Source organism: Sceloporus occidentalis, unplaced genomic scaffold (genome assembly GCF_023333645.1).
Source record: "Sceloporus occidentalis isolate IW3139 unplaced genomic scaffold, rSceOcc1.0.p SCAF_14, whole genome shotgun sequence".
Lineage (NCBI taxonomy): Eukaryota > Metazoa > Chordata > Lepidosauria > Squamata > Phrynosomatidae > Sceloporus > Sceloporus occidentalis.
Window position 1 is genome coordinate 17422187 of NW_028316994.1, and position 18019 is coordinate 17440205.

At 47.7% G+C, this 18019-nt stretch overlaps 1 protein-coding gene and 2 non-coding genes across 3 annotated transcripts in view; 2 read left to right on the plus strand and 1 right to left on the minus strand.

The window, feature by feature from the left end:
• The first annotated feature begins 3287 nt into the window (after positions 1-3287).
• On the plus strand, positions 3288-3369 carry TRNAL-UAG (transfer RNA leucine (anticodon UAG)). The gene has a single exon. It is a non-coding gene; the product is annotated as a tRNA-Leu (tRNA).
• Positions 3370-3549: 180 nt separating this feature from the next.
• Positions 3550-3621, plus strand: TRNAG-UCC (transfer RNA glycine (anticodon UCC)). Its single transcript has one exon. It is a non-coding gene; the product is annotated as a tRNA-Gly (tRNA).
• Positions 3622-7705: 4084 nt separating this feature from the next.
• POLR2A (RNA polymerase II subunit A) overlaps positions 7706-18019 on the minus strand; it is a 30432-nt gene continuing 20118 nt past the window's right edge. The window contains exons 18-29 of the mRNA XM_089481090.1: positions 17691-17796; positions 17192-17397; positions 16221-16445; positions 15768-16014; positions 15531-15631; positions 14468-14572; positions 14064-14246; positions 12883-13086; positions 12596-12782; positions 11180-11293; positions 9967-10116; positions 7706-9821 (exon numbers count right to left, since the gene is read on the minus strand). Of these exons, the coding sequence (XP_089337216.1) occupies positions 8665-9821; positions 9967-10116; positions 11180-11293; positions 12596-12782; positions 12883-13086; positions 14064-14246; positions 14468-14572; positions 15531-15631; positions 15768-16014; positions 16221-16445; positions 17192-17397; positions 17691-17796 (2985 nt within the window). The 3' untranslated portion in view covers positions 7706-8664. The remainder of the gene's footprint in view (positions 9822-9966; positions 10117-11179; positions 11294-12595; positions 12783-12882; positions 13087-14063; positions 14247-14467; positions 14573-15530; positions 15632-15767; positions 16015-16220; positions 16446-17191; positions 17398-17690; positions 17797-18019) is intronic.

The window sequence follows — 18019 nt, forward strand, 5'->3', positions numbered from 1 at the left end:
TCGGGGCCAGGCGGCCAAGAGGAGGCTGAGCGAGGCCAGCAGCAGCGCCGAGCCCGAGGCCAGCGCCAGCAGCGCCAGCAGCGCCAGCCGCGAGGGGGGCTCCGCACGGGGACGGCGCCGGTGAGGCTGAGGCTGATGCCTCCCCATCGCCCCCAGAACAAGAAGAGAACCAGCCCCAGCAGCCAGGCAGCAGGAAGCCAAGGCCCGCCCGCCCGCCGCCCTCTCGCTCGCTCGCTCGCTCTCCCGGCAGCAGCAGCAGGAGGAGGAGCAGCAGGAGGAGCAGCAGCAGCAGGAGGAGGAGGGACAGCACCGCAGGCCCAGATAGACTGCGCCCGCCCAGGGAGGCTCGCTGAGGGAACTGCTGCTGGGGACATTGAGCCTGGAGAAGCCAAGGGCAAGAGGGGAGAGCAGGGCCCTGGAGAAGAAGAAGGAGGAGGAGGAGGGCCAGAGCAAAAGAGACCCCAGCTCAAAGGCCAGGAGGGCCTTCCTGAGAGTAAGGGCAGAGGGATGCAGGTCCTCAAGCAGAGTCTCGACGGCCTTAGCTTGGGGGTGTTCTGATGATGGAGAGTTCCTGCATGGCCGAAGGGGCCTGGACTGAGTCAGGGCCCTTCTTGGGGTCTCTCCCAACTCTCGGGCCCTGTGCCTTGGCCACCTGCTCCAGCATCCCTGGCAAGAGAGGGAGGGATTCAAAAAGCTCTCAGCTGGGGGAGAAGGGTCCCCCTAAGATCATCTGCTCAGACCCCAGGAAGAGGGGGAAGGCTGGGACACGAGGAACTGAGGGCTCAGATAGACTGGGCCAGCCCAGGGAGGCTCTCCCTTCCCGGGCCACAAGCTCCAATGCATAAAGGGGGCTGGCTGGGCTTCACTGGTCTTGCCACTCCTTTCCAGACCCAGGGCCTTCTCTGTCTTTGCCCACCAACCACCATCCTTAAAGCTGGACTTGCCACTTCCTTCGGCTCCCCATTTCCAGCAGGCCTCATCCTGGCAGCGTTTAAGTGGGCATTTTAAACACAAAATACAATGATTATTAACATTAACATTATCTCCACACCCAAAGGATTCTGAATTTGATTCCACAGACGAACACAGCTATATCTTCGTATTGGAATGGACATCCTCACATACCAGACATAGGTCCATCCTCGGCTTCCACGCCACCAAAAGCATCTGAGGAAATAGGCTGACGTCTAGGAAATCTCCTAGAATCATAGAATCATAGAGTTGGAAGCGACCGCAAGGGCCATCCAGTCCATGCAGGAACTCTCTCAAAGCATCCCTGACAGATGGCCATCCAGCCTCTTCTTAAAGACCTCCAAAGAAGGAGACTCAGCTACACTCCGAGGAAGGAGTTTGTTCCACTGTTGAACAGCCCTTACTGTCAGCAAGTTCCTCCTAATGTTGAGGTGGAATCTCTTTTCCTGCAGCTTGCATCCATTGCTCGGGGTCCTAGTCTCTGGAGCAGCAGAAAACAAGCTTGCTCCCTCCTCAATATGACCTCCCTTCAAATATTTAAACAGGGCTCTCCTATCCCCTCTTAACCTTCTCTTCTCCAGGCTAAACATCCCCAGCTCCCTGAGTCCTTCCTCATAGGGCTTCATGGTTTCCAGACCTTTCACCATTTTAGTCTCCCTCCTTTGGACACATGGCTCCACTTTCTCAACATCCTTTTTGAATTGTGGTGCCCAGAACTGGACACAATATTCCAGGTGGGGCCTGACCAAGGCAGAATAGAGTGGCACTATGACTTCCCTTGAGCTAGACACTATACTTCTATTGATGCAGCCTAGAATCACCTTGTTAGCTGCCGCACCGCACTGTTGACTCATCCTGCTGCCAACTTCTTTTTTCAGTGAGTCTCAAAGGTGCTCCAAGATCTCTCTGCATACTGAGTCTACAGACTAACACAGCTATGTCTTTGAATCTTAGTCACACTTACATTTTTTGCACTGAGAGATGCACATCTGTGAACTGATTCAAAACTGATTCACCATTCCCACTACGTTTCAAAGCAGCGGATCTCTCCTCGGCATTTAAACCTGGTCCAAAGTTCCCATTTGCCACCGTTCCAGATCAAAATGGAGGTGCCTCTGTTTCCCAAATGGCGGCTGCGTGATCTGAATCGATCTGATCACTTGCTCACACTTTGGGAGATGTGGATTGTGGTGGTTCTTTTAAAAAGGACTGCTAAGGGATCCGGTGCCAAATGGACCAGTTTAAAGGGGCTTTTCGGTTGCTCCCTCCGCAAACTGCACTGAGTGAGTGGAATTGGTGCAATCTGAAGGACGGGGAAATAACCCGGTTTCCAAACTGGGTTATTTTGTAGTGTGAATGGGGCCTTCCCTGGCTCTTGCCAGGGATGCTGACTTTTCCAAGCTCTGGGCTCTGAAAACATCGGTGAAATCTTTTCACAGAGTCAGTCATATATATATATATATATATATATATATATTACAAACTAGTGCATTGAGTGCGAAATGTGGATTTCTTTCTTTCTCTCTCTTTCTCTCTCTGCCTGGAGCTGAAGGGTCCAAGAACAAATTACATCCAGTTTCCTCCCAGTTTGATGGGACCCCAAAGGAAAGGGAAAGAAAGGCATCTTCCCTTCGGCTGGCCAGGAATCGAACCCGAGTCACTAAAAAACCGAGGATGGGAAAGTTGCTTTTCTGGGTTACTGCTCCCAGAGGAACCCAAGGCAAGGGAGGGCCCTGGACTACAAATACCAGAATCCTCAGCGGACACAGACTGCAAGGCCCAGATTCCCCAGCAAATGGGGGTTGGTGGCTAAATTACTATATACAGATAACACGCATACATATATACACATATATATTCTGGAAGATGTAGTCCAGATATACACACACACACACACACACACTCAGCCAAGTGGCCAAGGTGGAAAGAGTTTTATGGACTGCAACCCCCAGAATCCCCCAGCCAATGCTGTCCATCCTGGAAAAGTTGTTTCATGGACTAGAAATCCCAAGATCTCTCAGCCAGCAGCGGCCATGATGGAAAACTTCTTTTTTTTTATGGACTACAAATCCCAGAATCCCCCAAGGCAAAAGTAACCAAGCGGCAAAAGTTATTTTATGGACTAGAAATCCCAGAATCCCCAGCAAACAGTGGCCAGGCTGGAAAGGTCAGTTGTGAGGACTGCCTGCCTGCCTGCCACTTCCTGGAGCCTGGCAGTTAAATCCGGGCTCAAAGCGGATTCTCTCTCTCTCTCTGGAGCCTAGCTAACTGTCTTGCCCCAATGTCCCGGCTGGGTCCCCGGAAGCCCCGGCGGAGGTAGCGTGGCCGAGCGGTCTAAGGCGCTGGATTTAGGCTCCAGTCCCTCCGGGGGCGTGGGTTCGAATCCCACCGCTGCCAGATCCTTTTCAGGCTGCAGACAGTTGCAAAGGCGGGTTTTGCGGGCAACGAGGAAAAGGAGGAAGGAAAGAGGTTGCTTTCCCTCTTCTCCCTTGGGCCCTTGCTTCCAACTTTTTGCTCTGCAGAAAGCAGGAATGTTCTGCCATTACAGCCGCCCAGGAGCTCAGCTTTTGCCAAGCAGCGTTGGTGGTATAGTGGTGAGCATAGCTGCCTTCCAAGCAGTTGACCCGGGTTCGATTCCCGGCCAACGCAGGCCCCTTTTGCCTGTTTGTTCCCCTCTGTTTGAAAGCTCCTTCCTTCTTGCCTTTTCTGTTTTGCAAATCCCTCTTTGCAACCTTGGAGTGGTTTTGTGGCAGCCTCTGGTTAGCAATGGGACACACTCCAGCTGAGCAACACTCTTCCTTCGCAAGAGCAGAGAGCTAGGAATGGACTGTATAACACTCTTCCTTTGCATGCATACACACACACACACACACACACACACACACAGAGTCTCTCTCTCTCTCTCTCTATATATATATATATATGCAAAGGAAGAGTGCTGCTCTGCTGGAGTTTGTCCCATTGGTAACCACTAACTAGAAACTGCAACAACACATACACACTGTATACACACACACACACACACACACAAACACAGACACAGCAGAGTAGGGCGATAGGAATACTCTGTGTCTGTGTGTGTGTATATATATATATATATATATATATTTGCAAGAGTAGACAGGAATATAGCAATAGCATTTACATTAATATACCACTTTATAGTGCTATGCTGCACTCTCTAATTGGTTTTATATGGTATATATAGGTTGCAAAATTCTTCTAACTTTTCATAGTGTGTGTGTGTTTGTGTGTATATATATATATATTTGCAACAGTAGGGAGATAAGAATATTATAATTTGTCAGGGAAAAAACTCTTCTAGACCATGGCCTAATCGCTCAAAAAACCTTACTTGTCCTTTTAAACTATTGCATGTTTTAATTAATGTAGTTTAACTGATGTTGTTAATAATGTTGTTAACTGAAGTCACTTTGATCCATGGGGAGAGGCAGGTGAGAAATCATCATCATCATCCTTCTCCTTCTTCCTGTTTCCAACAGAGGACAGCCAAATTTCAATAGAGAGGGGTAGGAGTACATGCATCTCTTGAAACAGGCTGCAAGCCTTTAGGCCACATTAAGCATTTAAAGAGTCACAGCACTCTTATTCCCAAGAAAGCACACAAGTTAAGAAGGCCTGATGGGTTGTTTTTTGTGGGTTCTTCGGGTTGCTCTGAAGATGCTGACGAAACATTAGGAATAAACTCTTCTAGAACATGGCCACATAGCCCAAAAAACCCACAAAAATCTATGGATGCCAGCCATGAAAGCCTTCGACTTCATCTGCAGGGTTAATGGAGTGCAAAGCCCATTTGCACATGGAACTCAGGTTGCAGCAATTGAAGTAAGCTGAGGACAAAGAGGAGGAGAGAGAAACTGGGACATTTTAAAAGCAGAGGATTACTGTAGCTGGGACTCTCCCTTCCAAATCAGACAATTGGAAGATGTGTTTTTCAAAACTATGTTCAACAGGAGGTGGCACAGAAGCCAACATCCACATCACATCCTATTGTGAAGGTTTCCTGGAGGATTTAGGGAGTGTGGTGTAATGGTTTGAGCATTGGACTACCACTCTGGACACCAGGGATTGAATCCCTGCTCAGCCTTGGAAACCCACTGGGTGACCTTAGGCAAGTTACGCTCTCTCAGCCTCAGAGGATGGCAATGGCAAACCCCCTCTGAAGAAATTTTCCATAACAGGGCCTCCTTAGGATCACCATGAGCGGGAAATTGCTCGAAGGCACGCAACAACAGTTCCACCACTATCCCAGGACAAAAGTTGTCGAAGCTCAAATTGCTTGCTAAAAATATCTTTGCCGCCTCCGGTCTCCTTCCATTGCCCAGTTGTGGGAGAGCCTTCCTGCCCACTTCCTCTTCCATCGAAGAAGACAAGTCCAGATTTTCACAGAAAACACACCATCCTTCCCTCCGACTTCTCCTTTCGGCCCGGTCACAAGAGACGCACAGCTGTTCCCATCAGCCTCTGTCGGTCTGAGCCTTGTGCCTCAAAATAGGACATTTTCTCTTGACCCAAAAAATCCAACAGTGGGAAGACCGCAGAAGCAATGGCTTGCAGTGGTACTACAGCAGAAGCTAAGGCTTGCTCCAAACCGCCTGCTCAATGGCAAAAGCAAAGCGTTTTCCAGAAAGTATATGCAATGTGAGATGTGCATGAAATCTCTGTCATGCAGAGAAATCATAGAGAGCTGGAGGGGTTTGCAAAGGTCATCTATTTCAACCCCTTGCCACGTAGGAGTGCACAACTGCAACACTCTTGAAGGACTATCATCCAACTTGAACATCTCCAAGGAGAGAAGCAGCATCATCCTCTGAGCCTCTCTAGCCCACTGCTGAACCGGTCTTATAAATTCTTCCTAATGTTTAGGTGAAATTGCTTTTCTTGTAGTTTTAATCCATTGATTATTGTTCTAGTAGCTGGAGCAGCACAAAAGAAGCTGGCACCATCTTCTCTGTTACATTCCTTCAGATGTTTAGATAGCTATAATGTCACCTCCCAGTCTCCTCTCCTCCAAGTTAAACATATCCACTTCTGTAGGTCATTCCTCATAAGGCTTGGTTTCCAGACTTTTGGCCATCTTGGTCAGCCTGATCTGGAACATGTTCCAGATTGCTGATACTATTGATATCAGCTGGACACTGTGCCAGGACAGTTCTGACCAAAGCAGACACTAAAACTTCTCTCCCTCTGGATATTATACTTCTCTTGATGCATCCCAAAATTGCATTGGCTTTTTTGGCTGCTGCATCACACTAACCCATGTTGAGCATGTCAAATACTAATACCTCTGTCTAGATGTTTTTCACAGGCGTTTGTGTCCACCTTGGTTTTTAAAAATGTGTCTAGCCAACTGGTATACAAGACACAGCAACTGGGTGGACACTTGCATCATTTAAACTGCTTGCAAAACAAAAATCTACCCCAAGGAGGAAGAGACTATCCCTCAAAAGGTTGCTTTTCCTATTTGCTGCTTACTTGGGGCAACATTGTTGAGAGCAAACCTTTCAAGACCTTTCAGAAACTTGATACAGTTCTAGTCCTTTCTAGACCAAAACCACCAATGAATTCTGGAGCTCCTGTTTTCTCTCTCTCTGCTTCCGAGTGGGTTATTGGACTGTTCCCGACATTAAGAAGTCATGAAGGGATTTGCTTGGAACTTATGAGTAATTTTTCTGTTTAAAGGGGTGAGAATCACCAAGCCTTTTTGAACTTTGTTGGACTGCTAAGTCAACAATCCTGGAAGTACAACCCAACAATATGTAGGAGAGCCTCACTTCACCTATCCTTGGTTGAAACCAATTCCTGTCCATATCTTCCTCAGTGACATTATTTGTAAAACATTCTTATTCCTTTTCGTTCTATTTGAGATTTATTGGATCTAATAGATTTGATTGTTTGGCCATAGTTTTTGCTCCCCCCCTTACAGAAATGCACAGGTAACAATGCTGACCATACCACAACCTCTAGACATGTTGATCATAGGGTTCAAATATCCACTCAGCCATGGAAAAATCCATTTGAGGGACAGTGGGCAAGTCACTTTCACTCAGCTTCAGAGGAAGGCAATGGCAAACCTCCTTGGAATAAAGGGGATAAAATTTGAATTCTGTCACCAATGCAAAAAGGTACTTCCTCTGAGATCCAAGACATCTCCATCCCTTCTGAAGTCACAACCCCTTCTGCTAGGCAAAAGAATTCAAATGCTATCTCCTGAGCTTTTCAGCGCTTGGTTTCCAGTGCCACAAGGCCAGGAGGAAGAGGGGCCTGCCTATACAGATATCCCTTTGCACCCTCTCAACACAGAACGACACACCAACAACATCTTGACAAAATACAAGCTTGTGACTAGCATCAGTTTTCCTCTCCTGTATGAGGGGAGTGATTTTTTAAATCACTTTTGCCTGAGGAAGAAGGCAGTGGAGCTTCAAAAGCTTGCAACACGTATTTTTGTTCATTCCGGTTGGCCAAATAAAAGTATCACTGTTTTGTAGATTTTGGCTGTTGTTATACTTTCCCATTTGTAATGTTCAGCTACTGACTTTGACGGGCTACTGAAAGGTTACATCCATCCTGAGGTGGAAGCCCCACTTTCTGTGGAGTTGTCAAATATGGCAGCCAGTTCTGTAAGTTAAGAAATGCTCTGTTGTGATGCGCAGGAGACTTGCCAAGCTTTTAAAGAACATCCCAGAATTAATGCACACAAGGTCAAAAGTTAGTAAAAAAGGTTTTTATTTTTTTTCCTTCAGAAAGTTACAATTTTGAGTGCAGAGAAAAAAGCAAGAATTCCAAACACCCAACGAAACGACATTGCTTTTAACTGATCTGGCCGCTCTTCTCTCTTGCCAACATGTCCAGAACAAGTAGCCTGGCACCCTTCCTCTCAGCCCTGAGCAGAACCGGAGAAAACAAGGCCAGGGGCCAACTCCAAACTTTTCAACATGCGACGCAGGCAGGACAGAAGAAAACCAAGCCATCCTGACCAGAGGTTGTTTTTTTCATAGTTAAAAACAGCTCCTCTTAAAAAAGAGCTTCGTTCTCATTAGACCAAAGGAGAGAGAAAAAGTGAACACATAATGCACCTAAGTCAAGAAACCTTCTAGTATGTCTTTAACATAAATAATTCTCAACAGACATGGAAAGGTGTACTATAGACCTGAAGCTAGGAAATCAACAGAGGATAAACCGATGCTCAAAGTAATCATAGCTTCAAAATGTCATTTTTCTCCCCTCCCGAACAGTTACGAGATCAGAAACTTGGCTCTGTTTTACTGGGGTGAAAGGTTGCGCGTCCGACCCCCTTCACACTGCATGAGGGGCTTACCCTGTAGGGTCCTGATTTGCAGATTTATTAGGTAGTCTATATGATTATTTACAAGTTTTTTTTAAAAGATAAAAATACCAAAACATGAAGAAGAGCAGAGACTAAAACTTTTTCCACCCGGGGAAGGGGGGATGCAGGCGGAGGGAGAGATGGGACTCAGTGACATAAGATTCCCACCCACAGCCCCACTTGGTCAAAGCCGGGGCCAACCAGGAAAGTGACAGAAATTTCAGGCAAATTTTCCCATCTCCCAAACGGTTTCCAATCTTTTCCTCAAACCACAAAGCGCATGACCCAGAGATCACACCCCAACCGTTCTCCAGGGCAGCGATAGGTGCCTCCCCCCGCTTTCAGTTCTCTTCGTCGCTGTCGTCTGGGCTGATGGCTGGGCTGGTGAGGCTGTAGGTTGGCGAAGTTGGGCTGTAACCCGGGGAGGTTGGCGAGTAGGTGGAGCCTTTCGGAGAGGTTGGCGAATAGGTCGGAGAAGTCGGGCTGTACTTGGGGGATGTCGGCGAGTAGGTGGGACTTGTCGGACTGTACTTCGGAGAAGTCGGGGTGTAGACGGGTGAGGTGGGAGAGTAGGTGGGGCTGGTCGGGCTGTACTTGGGTGTGGTGGGGCTGTAGGTAGGCGAAGTCGGGCTGTACTTGGGAGAAGTCGGGCTGTACTTGGGGCTGGTTGGGCTGTACTTGGGGGATGTTGGGGTGTATTCTGGGGAGCTTGGGCTGTAGGATGGGCTGGTGGGGGTATACTTGGGGCTGGTTGGGCTGTAGCTGGGTGAACTGGGGCTGTAACTGGGAGAAGAGGGGGTGTAAGTAGGGGACTGCGGGGTATAGCGGGGGCTGGAGGGAGAATAGCTGGGCGAGGTAGGGCTGTAGGAAGGACTGGTTGGAGAATAGCTGGGGGAAGTTGGGCTGTAGTTTGGAGATGTTGGGGTATAATTAGGAGAGGTTGGACTGTAACTGGGAGAGGTGGGGCTGTAACTGGGAGAAGTTGGGGTATAATTTGGAGACGTTGGGCTGTAATTGGGGCTTGTTGGGCTGTAGCTAGGGCTGGTAGGGCTGTAGCTGGGCGATGTGGGACTGTAGCTGGGACTGGTGGGGCTGTAACTGGGCGATGTTGGGCTATAGCTTGGGCTGGTGGGGCTGTAGCTGGGTGATGTTGGGCTGTAGCTTGGGCTGGTGGGGCTATAGCTGGGTGATGTTGGGCTGTAGCTAGGACTGGTTGGAGAGTAACTTGGTGACGTGGGGCTGTAGCTGGGGCTGGTAGGACTGTAGCTAGGTGAGGTTGGGCTATAGCTGGGGCTGGTTGGAGAGTAACTGGGTGAGGTTGGGCTGTAGCTGGGGCTGGTGGGGCTGTAATTGGGGCTAGTAGGAGAGTATGAAGGAGAGGTTGGGCTGTAGGAGGGTGATGTGGGGCTGTAGCTGGGGCTCTGTGGTGTATACCCTCCAGGGGAGCGGGGTTCGTAGGCGGGAGATGTTGGGGAATAGCTGGGCGACATGGCACCACCTGGAGAAAAGAAAGAGGAACCATTGTGAATGATTGGTACTGTTTATGACATGCCTTTCTGCCAAAGATTGACCCTGCTCAGACTTCTAAAGCCCGCAGGACTAGGATGGGGGAGTCACACCACAAACACACAACCACTACCCACCTGGTGAGGGGATGTATGGGCTGGAAGGTCCCGGAGATCCAGGAGAACCTGGGGTGGGGGACCAGGCTGGAGAATAGCCAGGGCTGAAGCCGCTGGCATCGGAGGCAGCACTGGGTGAAAAACCAGCTGCCCCAGGAGTCATTCCACTCCCTGCAGAGGAGACAGTAAAGACACAATCAGAAAAGGAAACATACCTCAGAACTACCGAGACCCAAAAAGACAGTTTACAGAACCCTGAAAGTGAAGGGGCCTGAAGGGATCCAAAGTGTCATCTATCCCACTTCCCTTCCAATGCAAGAACCACAGCTAAAACATCCCTTACAGGCAGGCCAGTTCAAAAACCTCCAACAAAGGAGAATTCATCATCTCCCAAGGGAGTCTGCCCACTACCAAGCAGTGGAATCATGGTGTCATACTAACATTCCTGCTACAAATGATGATTACAAGCCACTTTTATTTTCTTTAATAATTTCTACCTGTTTTACAAAAAACAAAAAAGTAATTGCTCAAAATGATAAACGTGTAATAACTTATCATTAAAACAGAGCCATTTAAAAGCAACCTGAAGACTACCAATAAACAAAACGGCTCAACAGCTTGGCAACTATAATGTGTAAATCCTATTTGTAAAAAAATAAAATCATAAAATCTTAAGGTCCCTGCAGCAGTTCAAGAGCCAAATGAGTCAAATGGATTTGGGTTGTCCGTCATTTCCTGCAGTCTAATTCCTAGAAACGTCAAGCCCTTTCACTGTTTTCTCTAACTGGGACAAATTCTCAAATACCACTTGAAACATATTTGAGTGAACAAATTTAAGACTCCAGTATTTTAGAAGGAACAAAAAATAAAATGCGCAAAGTGAATCTGACATTGTTGCAGTGCCCTCCAACCCCTCTCTCTGGTATCCCCTGGGCTGCCTAGGAGTGTGCATGAGGGTGAAATCCCACAGTGAGTAAAGTGGCCAAACTGTTGGATCAAGACTGGAATTGAAATCCCCCCTCAATTGAGAAACTGCCTGGGTACCCTTAAGGCCAGCCACATGTTTCCCAACCTAATATAGTTCTCAGGATTTTCTAAGGATAAAGCCATCAACATTCCCACAAATTCCTTGCAGAGAAGTAAGAAGATATAGAGCACTACTGTTAATCAACAGAACAGGGCAAATTTGAATTTGGCACTAAAGGATCTAGGCACAGCATTGCTCAACACTTACCAACACTAGGAGACCAGGCTCCATAGGCTGGTGTAGCACCTTGGTTCCACGGGGTCATGGCAGGCGACATTCCACCCATGGGGCTGGGAGCAGAGCCAAAGAACATGCCGGTAGCTGGAAAAAAGATCAGAGTTAGAGAAGAGGACACTGGGTCCAAGTGGAGATATGCAAGAAAAGAAATGAGGAGGGCTGTGATCATACACAATCTTTCCCCATGAGGTTTAGCTCCCTATAAGTTCCCAACTCAACCCGCAAGGACTCACCAACCCAGAGAACTTCCTTCTTTGCATTACAACAAGAAAATAATGTTTCCATACTCTGTTTAGAACAGTTTAGGGGGAGCAGAGAACAATGTAAAACAAGCCACCTCTGACCTGAAACCCACCTGCCATATGAACATCTCCCTACTTTAAACCCATCATCTGAAGCGGCACTGAGACTGTATGAAACAGTCTAAAGGAGGGGTAGGCAACCTGTGGCCCGCAGGCCGGATGCAGCCCGGCAAGGCCTTGGGACCGGCCCCAGCCCGGTCCTGCCACCGATTGCCGCCAGAGCCTTTGGCCTCTCATGTAAGGGCATGGGGCCTTTGGCCTATCAGGAGGAGGCGGGCAAGGGGGGGCAAGCGACGGGCAAGGGGGGCAGTTGTCTATAGAAGCCTCCAAAACATGCATTTATATTAACATTTTTTTTAAAAAATCAGCAAATTTTTTGTGTGTCCTCCATTTTTTTAAAAAAGTGTCCTCCATCTGAAAATTTTGTCCTGGTTTATTTATTTAATTTTTTTTTAAAAAAATTATTTAATTATTTATTTTTTGGCTCAAAACCCCCCCCCCCCCCCCCAGTTGTCTGAAGGACAGCAACCCAGCCCCCGGCTCAAAAAGGTTGCCTACCCCTGGTCTAAAGGAAGAGGAAACTCCTTCACCTTCGGACTGCTTCCCCTACATCCTACTGTTTCCTGAGCACATCTTGCAAACTCAATCTCTTGCTTCAGAGAAATGGCATGGGACTTTACTCCACAAGACAGTAATGTGTATTCAAGGAACACCGAGAATTCCTCTAAAGAAATGGGAGGCCAAGAATCTAATCTTGACACCACTGGTTGATATCTGGTTCCATTCCTGGATGTTTTGGTAAAGCTGCTGCTGTGTCATAGCCACTTAGTAATTTCTTGTAAGAAAAAGAGGGAAAGGAAAAGAAACCAGGAGATCAAGATCAATTTATTTAGAACCAACTTTTTTGGATTTCAGTCCACTTCTTCAGAAGAAGCAGCCAAATGCCACCTCTACACTAGCTCTGCCCCATCTGCTTTATCACTCCTGCTTCCCCACAAAGCTGAGTAGAAAAATCAGGCTTCCAGGTAAGTTGCTTCTTAACACCCACACTACTTAGGTATGGAAAGTGTCACAGAGTACTTACGTCCACCGACGCCCAATCCAGGGATGTTGGTGGGGATTTCCATGCCATATTTGCATTTCTCTGCATCTAACAGGAGGTCAAAGCAGCCAGTGCCTGCCGGAGCAAGCTGGCCCAACATGATGTTCTCTGAGACACCCTTCATTGGGTCACTTTCACCATGAGCGGCTGCTTCCATCAAGACGTCAACCTGTGGCAAAGGACAGCATGATTCAACATTTGCTCAAAACCCCCTCGACCAACCAGCAGTTATGATGATGATTTATCCTCCTGTGCTCCCACTAACTTACCGTCTCCTCAAAGGAGCATTTCATGAGGGGCCCTGTGTCCTGACGGTTGACACCATGTCGAGTGATGGCCATCAAGTGCCCACGGCAAGTCATGGTGTCACAGAGCAGTGCCAGATGGCGGTAGTTGACATAGGAACCATCAAAAGAGATGACATGGTACAGCTCCCTCTCCAGCGCCTTCCTCACTGCCTCAATGCCCAGGACCTGTAAGGAAGACAACCAGAATCAAGCAAAAGGCCACCAAGGATGAAAAACATGGCACCTCTTTAAGTTGGCGTCTGTAGTACTCTTGTTCCTGCTGTTACTCTGAGTCCACTTTGACTTATGGTGACCCTCTCTGAGGGTTTCTTGAGGTAAGTTTGCTATCACTTTCTTTTTAGGCCAAGAGTATAATGTGCGGTGACCATAAGGTGAACCTATCATGTTTTCTTGATCAGATTTATTCATATTTGCTGCTACTGACTTTCTGAGGCTGAGAGAGTGTGACTTGCACAAGGTCACCCGGTGGGTTTCCAGGGATTCAAAACCTAGTTTCCCAGAGTCCTTGTCTGACACTCCAATCACCGTATCAGGCAGGCTCTTTACCTCCCGCCTTATTGCCCAGTAGGTCAAGGCTGGGAGAGAAAGTGATCGATGAGAAGTAAAGTTTCATTCTTCGGCGAATGTCCCAATCCGACACTTTAACTATGTCACCCTACTGGTCCTCTTTTAAAAATATTTTATGGGTACAGTGGGCCCTTTGTGTACATGGAGGATCTGTTCCGGACACCCATCCACCCTATGCATGGGAAAAACCGTGGGACCTCAGGTCCTGTTTATTTTAATGGCGGCCCACTCCTGTGCATGCCATCATGGGCGTGCGCCCTTTTGTCTCCCTGGGCTAGCCATCCACATGAGCTCAAGCCCACGTACGGGGCTGGTGGACTGTACTTCACCATTCTCAAAGCTCCCAAAGCAGGTTAAAAAATACTGGAACAACAATAAAATGCTTACAATTAACAAAATCAATCACGAATGAAGTTATAGGAAATGGGGGACTAATAGCCTTTCAAAACACATCACTCAAAGGAAGAATCCTCATTCATTGCACAACCTCCCCCTCCATTTATAAAAAAATGGATGCTATGACACTCAGCTTCAACCCAACTCCCACTGGGCATCTTGCCCTGCCAGATGCCCACCGTGAAGATCTCCACAATGTCATTGGATGTGGTGCGGACAGGGTCCACATCCTTCTCGCTCAGCACTCGCATGAGGCTCACGCCATCTGTCTCTAGGATCCACTCCTGCAGGGCCTTGAATTCCCCATCTTCAGTAATGATGATTTTCTTCTTGTTGTCTGTCTGGGGCAGGTGCATGTATACCTGGGAAGGAAATGAAGAGTGGGCTGAAAATCAGGGGGGGGGGTGTACTTTCCGAGTGAACCCATATTCAGCCAGAGACATTTAAGTGGGGTAGGAGGAGAAAGAAAATACCAATGTTCTCTGGACAGAACTCTTCCCCAACCTGGAGGGCCCCAGGTTAGGGAAGGGTAAACTAAGAACCCTGAAATGCAACCCCATGGAGAGATATGCATTATAATCACCTTGCTGATCTGCTCGATGCCTTGAAGAGTCATATCAGTCAGCATGTTAGACTCAATACAACGCAGGAAGACGTCATCATCCATTTTGTCCACCACCTCTTCCTCCTGAGCAACAGGAAAAGGAAACAAGAAATGTAGCACAATATTATTCAACCCACCCCAATGTCCACAGGATAAGAGCTTGTAAAAGTCTGCTGCAAAGTCAGGTATCTTGTAGTAAACTGCATTTATAGAATCCAGACACAGAGTGAGGTCAGAGTTTGAGTGGAAGAGCTTGAGAGTTGCTGGAAAGGATGGATACTCTTAAGAGAAGCTGTACTGGATTCCACCACAGTTCTAAATAGAGCATATTCTGTTGCCAGAGTAGCCAATCCCATCTACATATGGGTAGACCCACCACCAGGACATGAATGAAATGTCAGCTTCCATTTTGTGTTTCACAGAAACTGATATCACAACCTGGCCCTATGGGACAGCCGCACAGGCTCAGTCTAGAGCAGGGGTCAGAATTATGTGGACCATGGGTCCACATGCCTCCTCAAGTTCCTCCATCATGACAGAGGCAAAAAGAAAGCCAAAATCACATTTCCAGAAGGCGCAACTCTCCTCTGCAACAAGGCAACCTGTCCCTGCACCTGTTTTGACCTCAACCCACATTTTTTTTTAAAAAAAGAAAAGAACAGTGAAGGAAATTTTTTTTCTTTTTTCTGTTGTACTTTATGAAGGAAAGCTGGAAGGTGCCCAACCCACATTCTGGGGTATGGTATAGTCTAGATACCAATTTTGGTAAAATTCATTATCACAGACAAGAAAAAATTCTTCCCCTTTTCCTTCAACAGGTAGGTTCCTTGCTTTTTGCCTGTCTCCCTGCCTCCTCCTCCGCCATCACCCCAGCAGATGCAACAGCAAAATATTAAAGCTATAGGGAGAAGTGGGATGCTGATAGGACTACAACTCCCAGCATTCTTCACCACAGGTGCTGTCAGGCAGGACTGTTGGGAATTCTACTGAAATCAACTGTCTGGAGAGCTAATTCCCAGTCTTGCACTTGGGCAATGCTCACCTCTTGCATTTTGTTCTCATCACTGTTCATGATGCGGATCCGCAGCACCAGCTTCTCAGCATTGTCATCATTGAAGATGCAGTTCAGGTCATCCCCAAAACCTGGAAAAGAAGGCAAGAAGCAGATGGGTTTACTTACAGATGGAAAAGAGAGTGAGGTCTGCGCATCGTGAAAATGAAGCAAGGAATGAGTCAGGGCAGCCCCTGTGCTTGCCCCCTGCCTTGCCCTGGTCCTCACCAGCATTGATCTTCTCTGCAATCTGCTCCATGGTAAGCTTGCGGTCAGTCATGTGCTTGCGGTCCAGCTCCACCCGAAGCAGCCAAGGCGAGATGCGGGTGACATCAAAGTCAGGCATCTCATAGTAAACATTCACCCACTCCTGGTCCTCGGCCACCACAGTATTTTGTGGGTTGGGATCATAGTAGATGGCAGTGTTGGCTGTCACCTTTCGGAGGGTCGTATGCTCCAAGCGGCAAAGGATGTCCTGGGGAAAAAGCAGGCAGATTTTAAGGCCAGGAATGCTGTTAAGTGACCACAAAATGAAGATGAAAAAACCTGATAAGCCAGAGGGGGGTGGATACATTTGGTAGCAAGGCTAAGAAGCCTGAAAGGCTCCATTTCACCCCTTTCTTGCTTCTTCCGCACTAGATGCAGTGTCCAAGGTGTGCTATGCTGCCCCTTCCTGCTTACCTTGGCTCTCTCAGCATCACGCGCAGACTGGCCCAGCAGGAAGACTGTCAGCGAGGGGGTCTTGGGTTTCTTTGAGATATTGATCAGCTCTTTGAGTCGAGGCACACCCAGCGTTACGTTCTTCGCTGACACACCGGCATAGTGGAAGGTGTTCAGGGTCATCTGAGTGGCAGGCTCACCCAGGGACTGGGCAGCCAGGGCCCCCACCATCTCACCAGGATGAGCCTAGGGGAAGGAAACAGCCCTTGGCATCAAGTTGCTCTATGGACAGAATTTCGTAACACCATACAACTCAATCCTATCTGATTTTAGAAGCTAAGCAGGGCTAAGCCTGGTTGCCACTCGGATGGCCAACTTCCCTGGTAATACCAAGGGTCTCCAAGTCTAGGAAAGATGAGCTGGATGGAACAATGGTCTGAGTCAGTGTAAGACAGCTTCCTATGTTTGATGCAGTGAGCTGATTTTGGGCAAAATAAAGTGATGGTTTTTGACAGGAAGAAAATTCAGTTGACATAGTGATCATATGCTCCCCACGACCTGGCATGAGGAAATGGCAAGCTTTTGCTTTGATTCCTTTAACTACCACAGTTTAGCATTATGCCAAAAACCTAATATTGGGATAATCTTAACTACGGTTTGGGGTCAGCTCACTAAACTATTGTTTGAAGTAGGTCTGCGTCAAACAAACTATAAGATCAACATGTGTCTCAAAAAAGGAAGCAAAAGCTTCTGAACTCATCTTTGTGACTGTGACAGTATATGAATCTGAGGCTCTCTGAAGCTCATTTGTCACAAAAACCATGCTGGGTGACTTCAATGCGATTTAAGACCCCTTGTCTCTTCCTGGCTCTTTGAACAAAATCAGAAACTTTCTAGTCCGGATGAATTTAGGTTCATTATGACATAGATTACATGGGGGCAACCTTCCAGGGAAAAACAAAGGAGGTCCCATGTAGCCCATGGGTACTTACAATGGCCTGGTTGAATTTAGATTCAATCTCGCCTAGCAGCCAGTCAAAAGCCTCCCCACTTAGACGGAACTCTTCAATCATGCGCCGGCTGCAGAGTGTAGAGCGCAAGTGTATGTTGAAGAGGAGGGTGGCATTCTCCTGGGCCTGTTTGCTCAGGGGATCATCACCATTCACAATCACCAGCTTCTTGCTCAACTCCTTCACACCTGAGAAGTAAAGATGAGAGAAATGGAGAATGAAGCCACCTCTGGGGATCATCATATGGGTCACAACACCAGCAATTCTCATCTGGTTGCATTATTTCCCCTCTTCTGTGCTGTTCAAGATCAACACCTTCTCCTCCCAAGTTTGACCAATAAATCATTCCAGGAGATAAAAAAGCATATCCCACAGCCCAGCAGACAACAAAATCAACCCAAGTTGGTATTTTCTAAGGCCAAAGAATAATCATCTCCTTCTCCACATACCACCAACAGAGTCCCCAGTTCCCCAAACTCACCCTCCACCACTTTGATGGGATGCAAGTCAGAGGGCAGGCGAGTGTTGATGTGGAAAATTTTCTGAGCATTCCAGATCATACGTAGCAAGTTGCAGGGAAGAACCACCTGTTTGGAAAGGTACATTTGCAGACTGACTGGTAGGAACCAACATCCCATGCATTACCTAATGGTGGGAATCATGTTGAACCACAATTGCCAACGCAGCCAGTGGTGAAAAAAACTGGGAAGTGCAGTCCACAACAACAGCATGATCCCCATTCCCTGGGCTAGATGGTGTCATTTTGCATCTTTACACCCCCTCCTCCAAGAGCAACCTCATGCTTCTTCA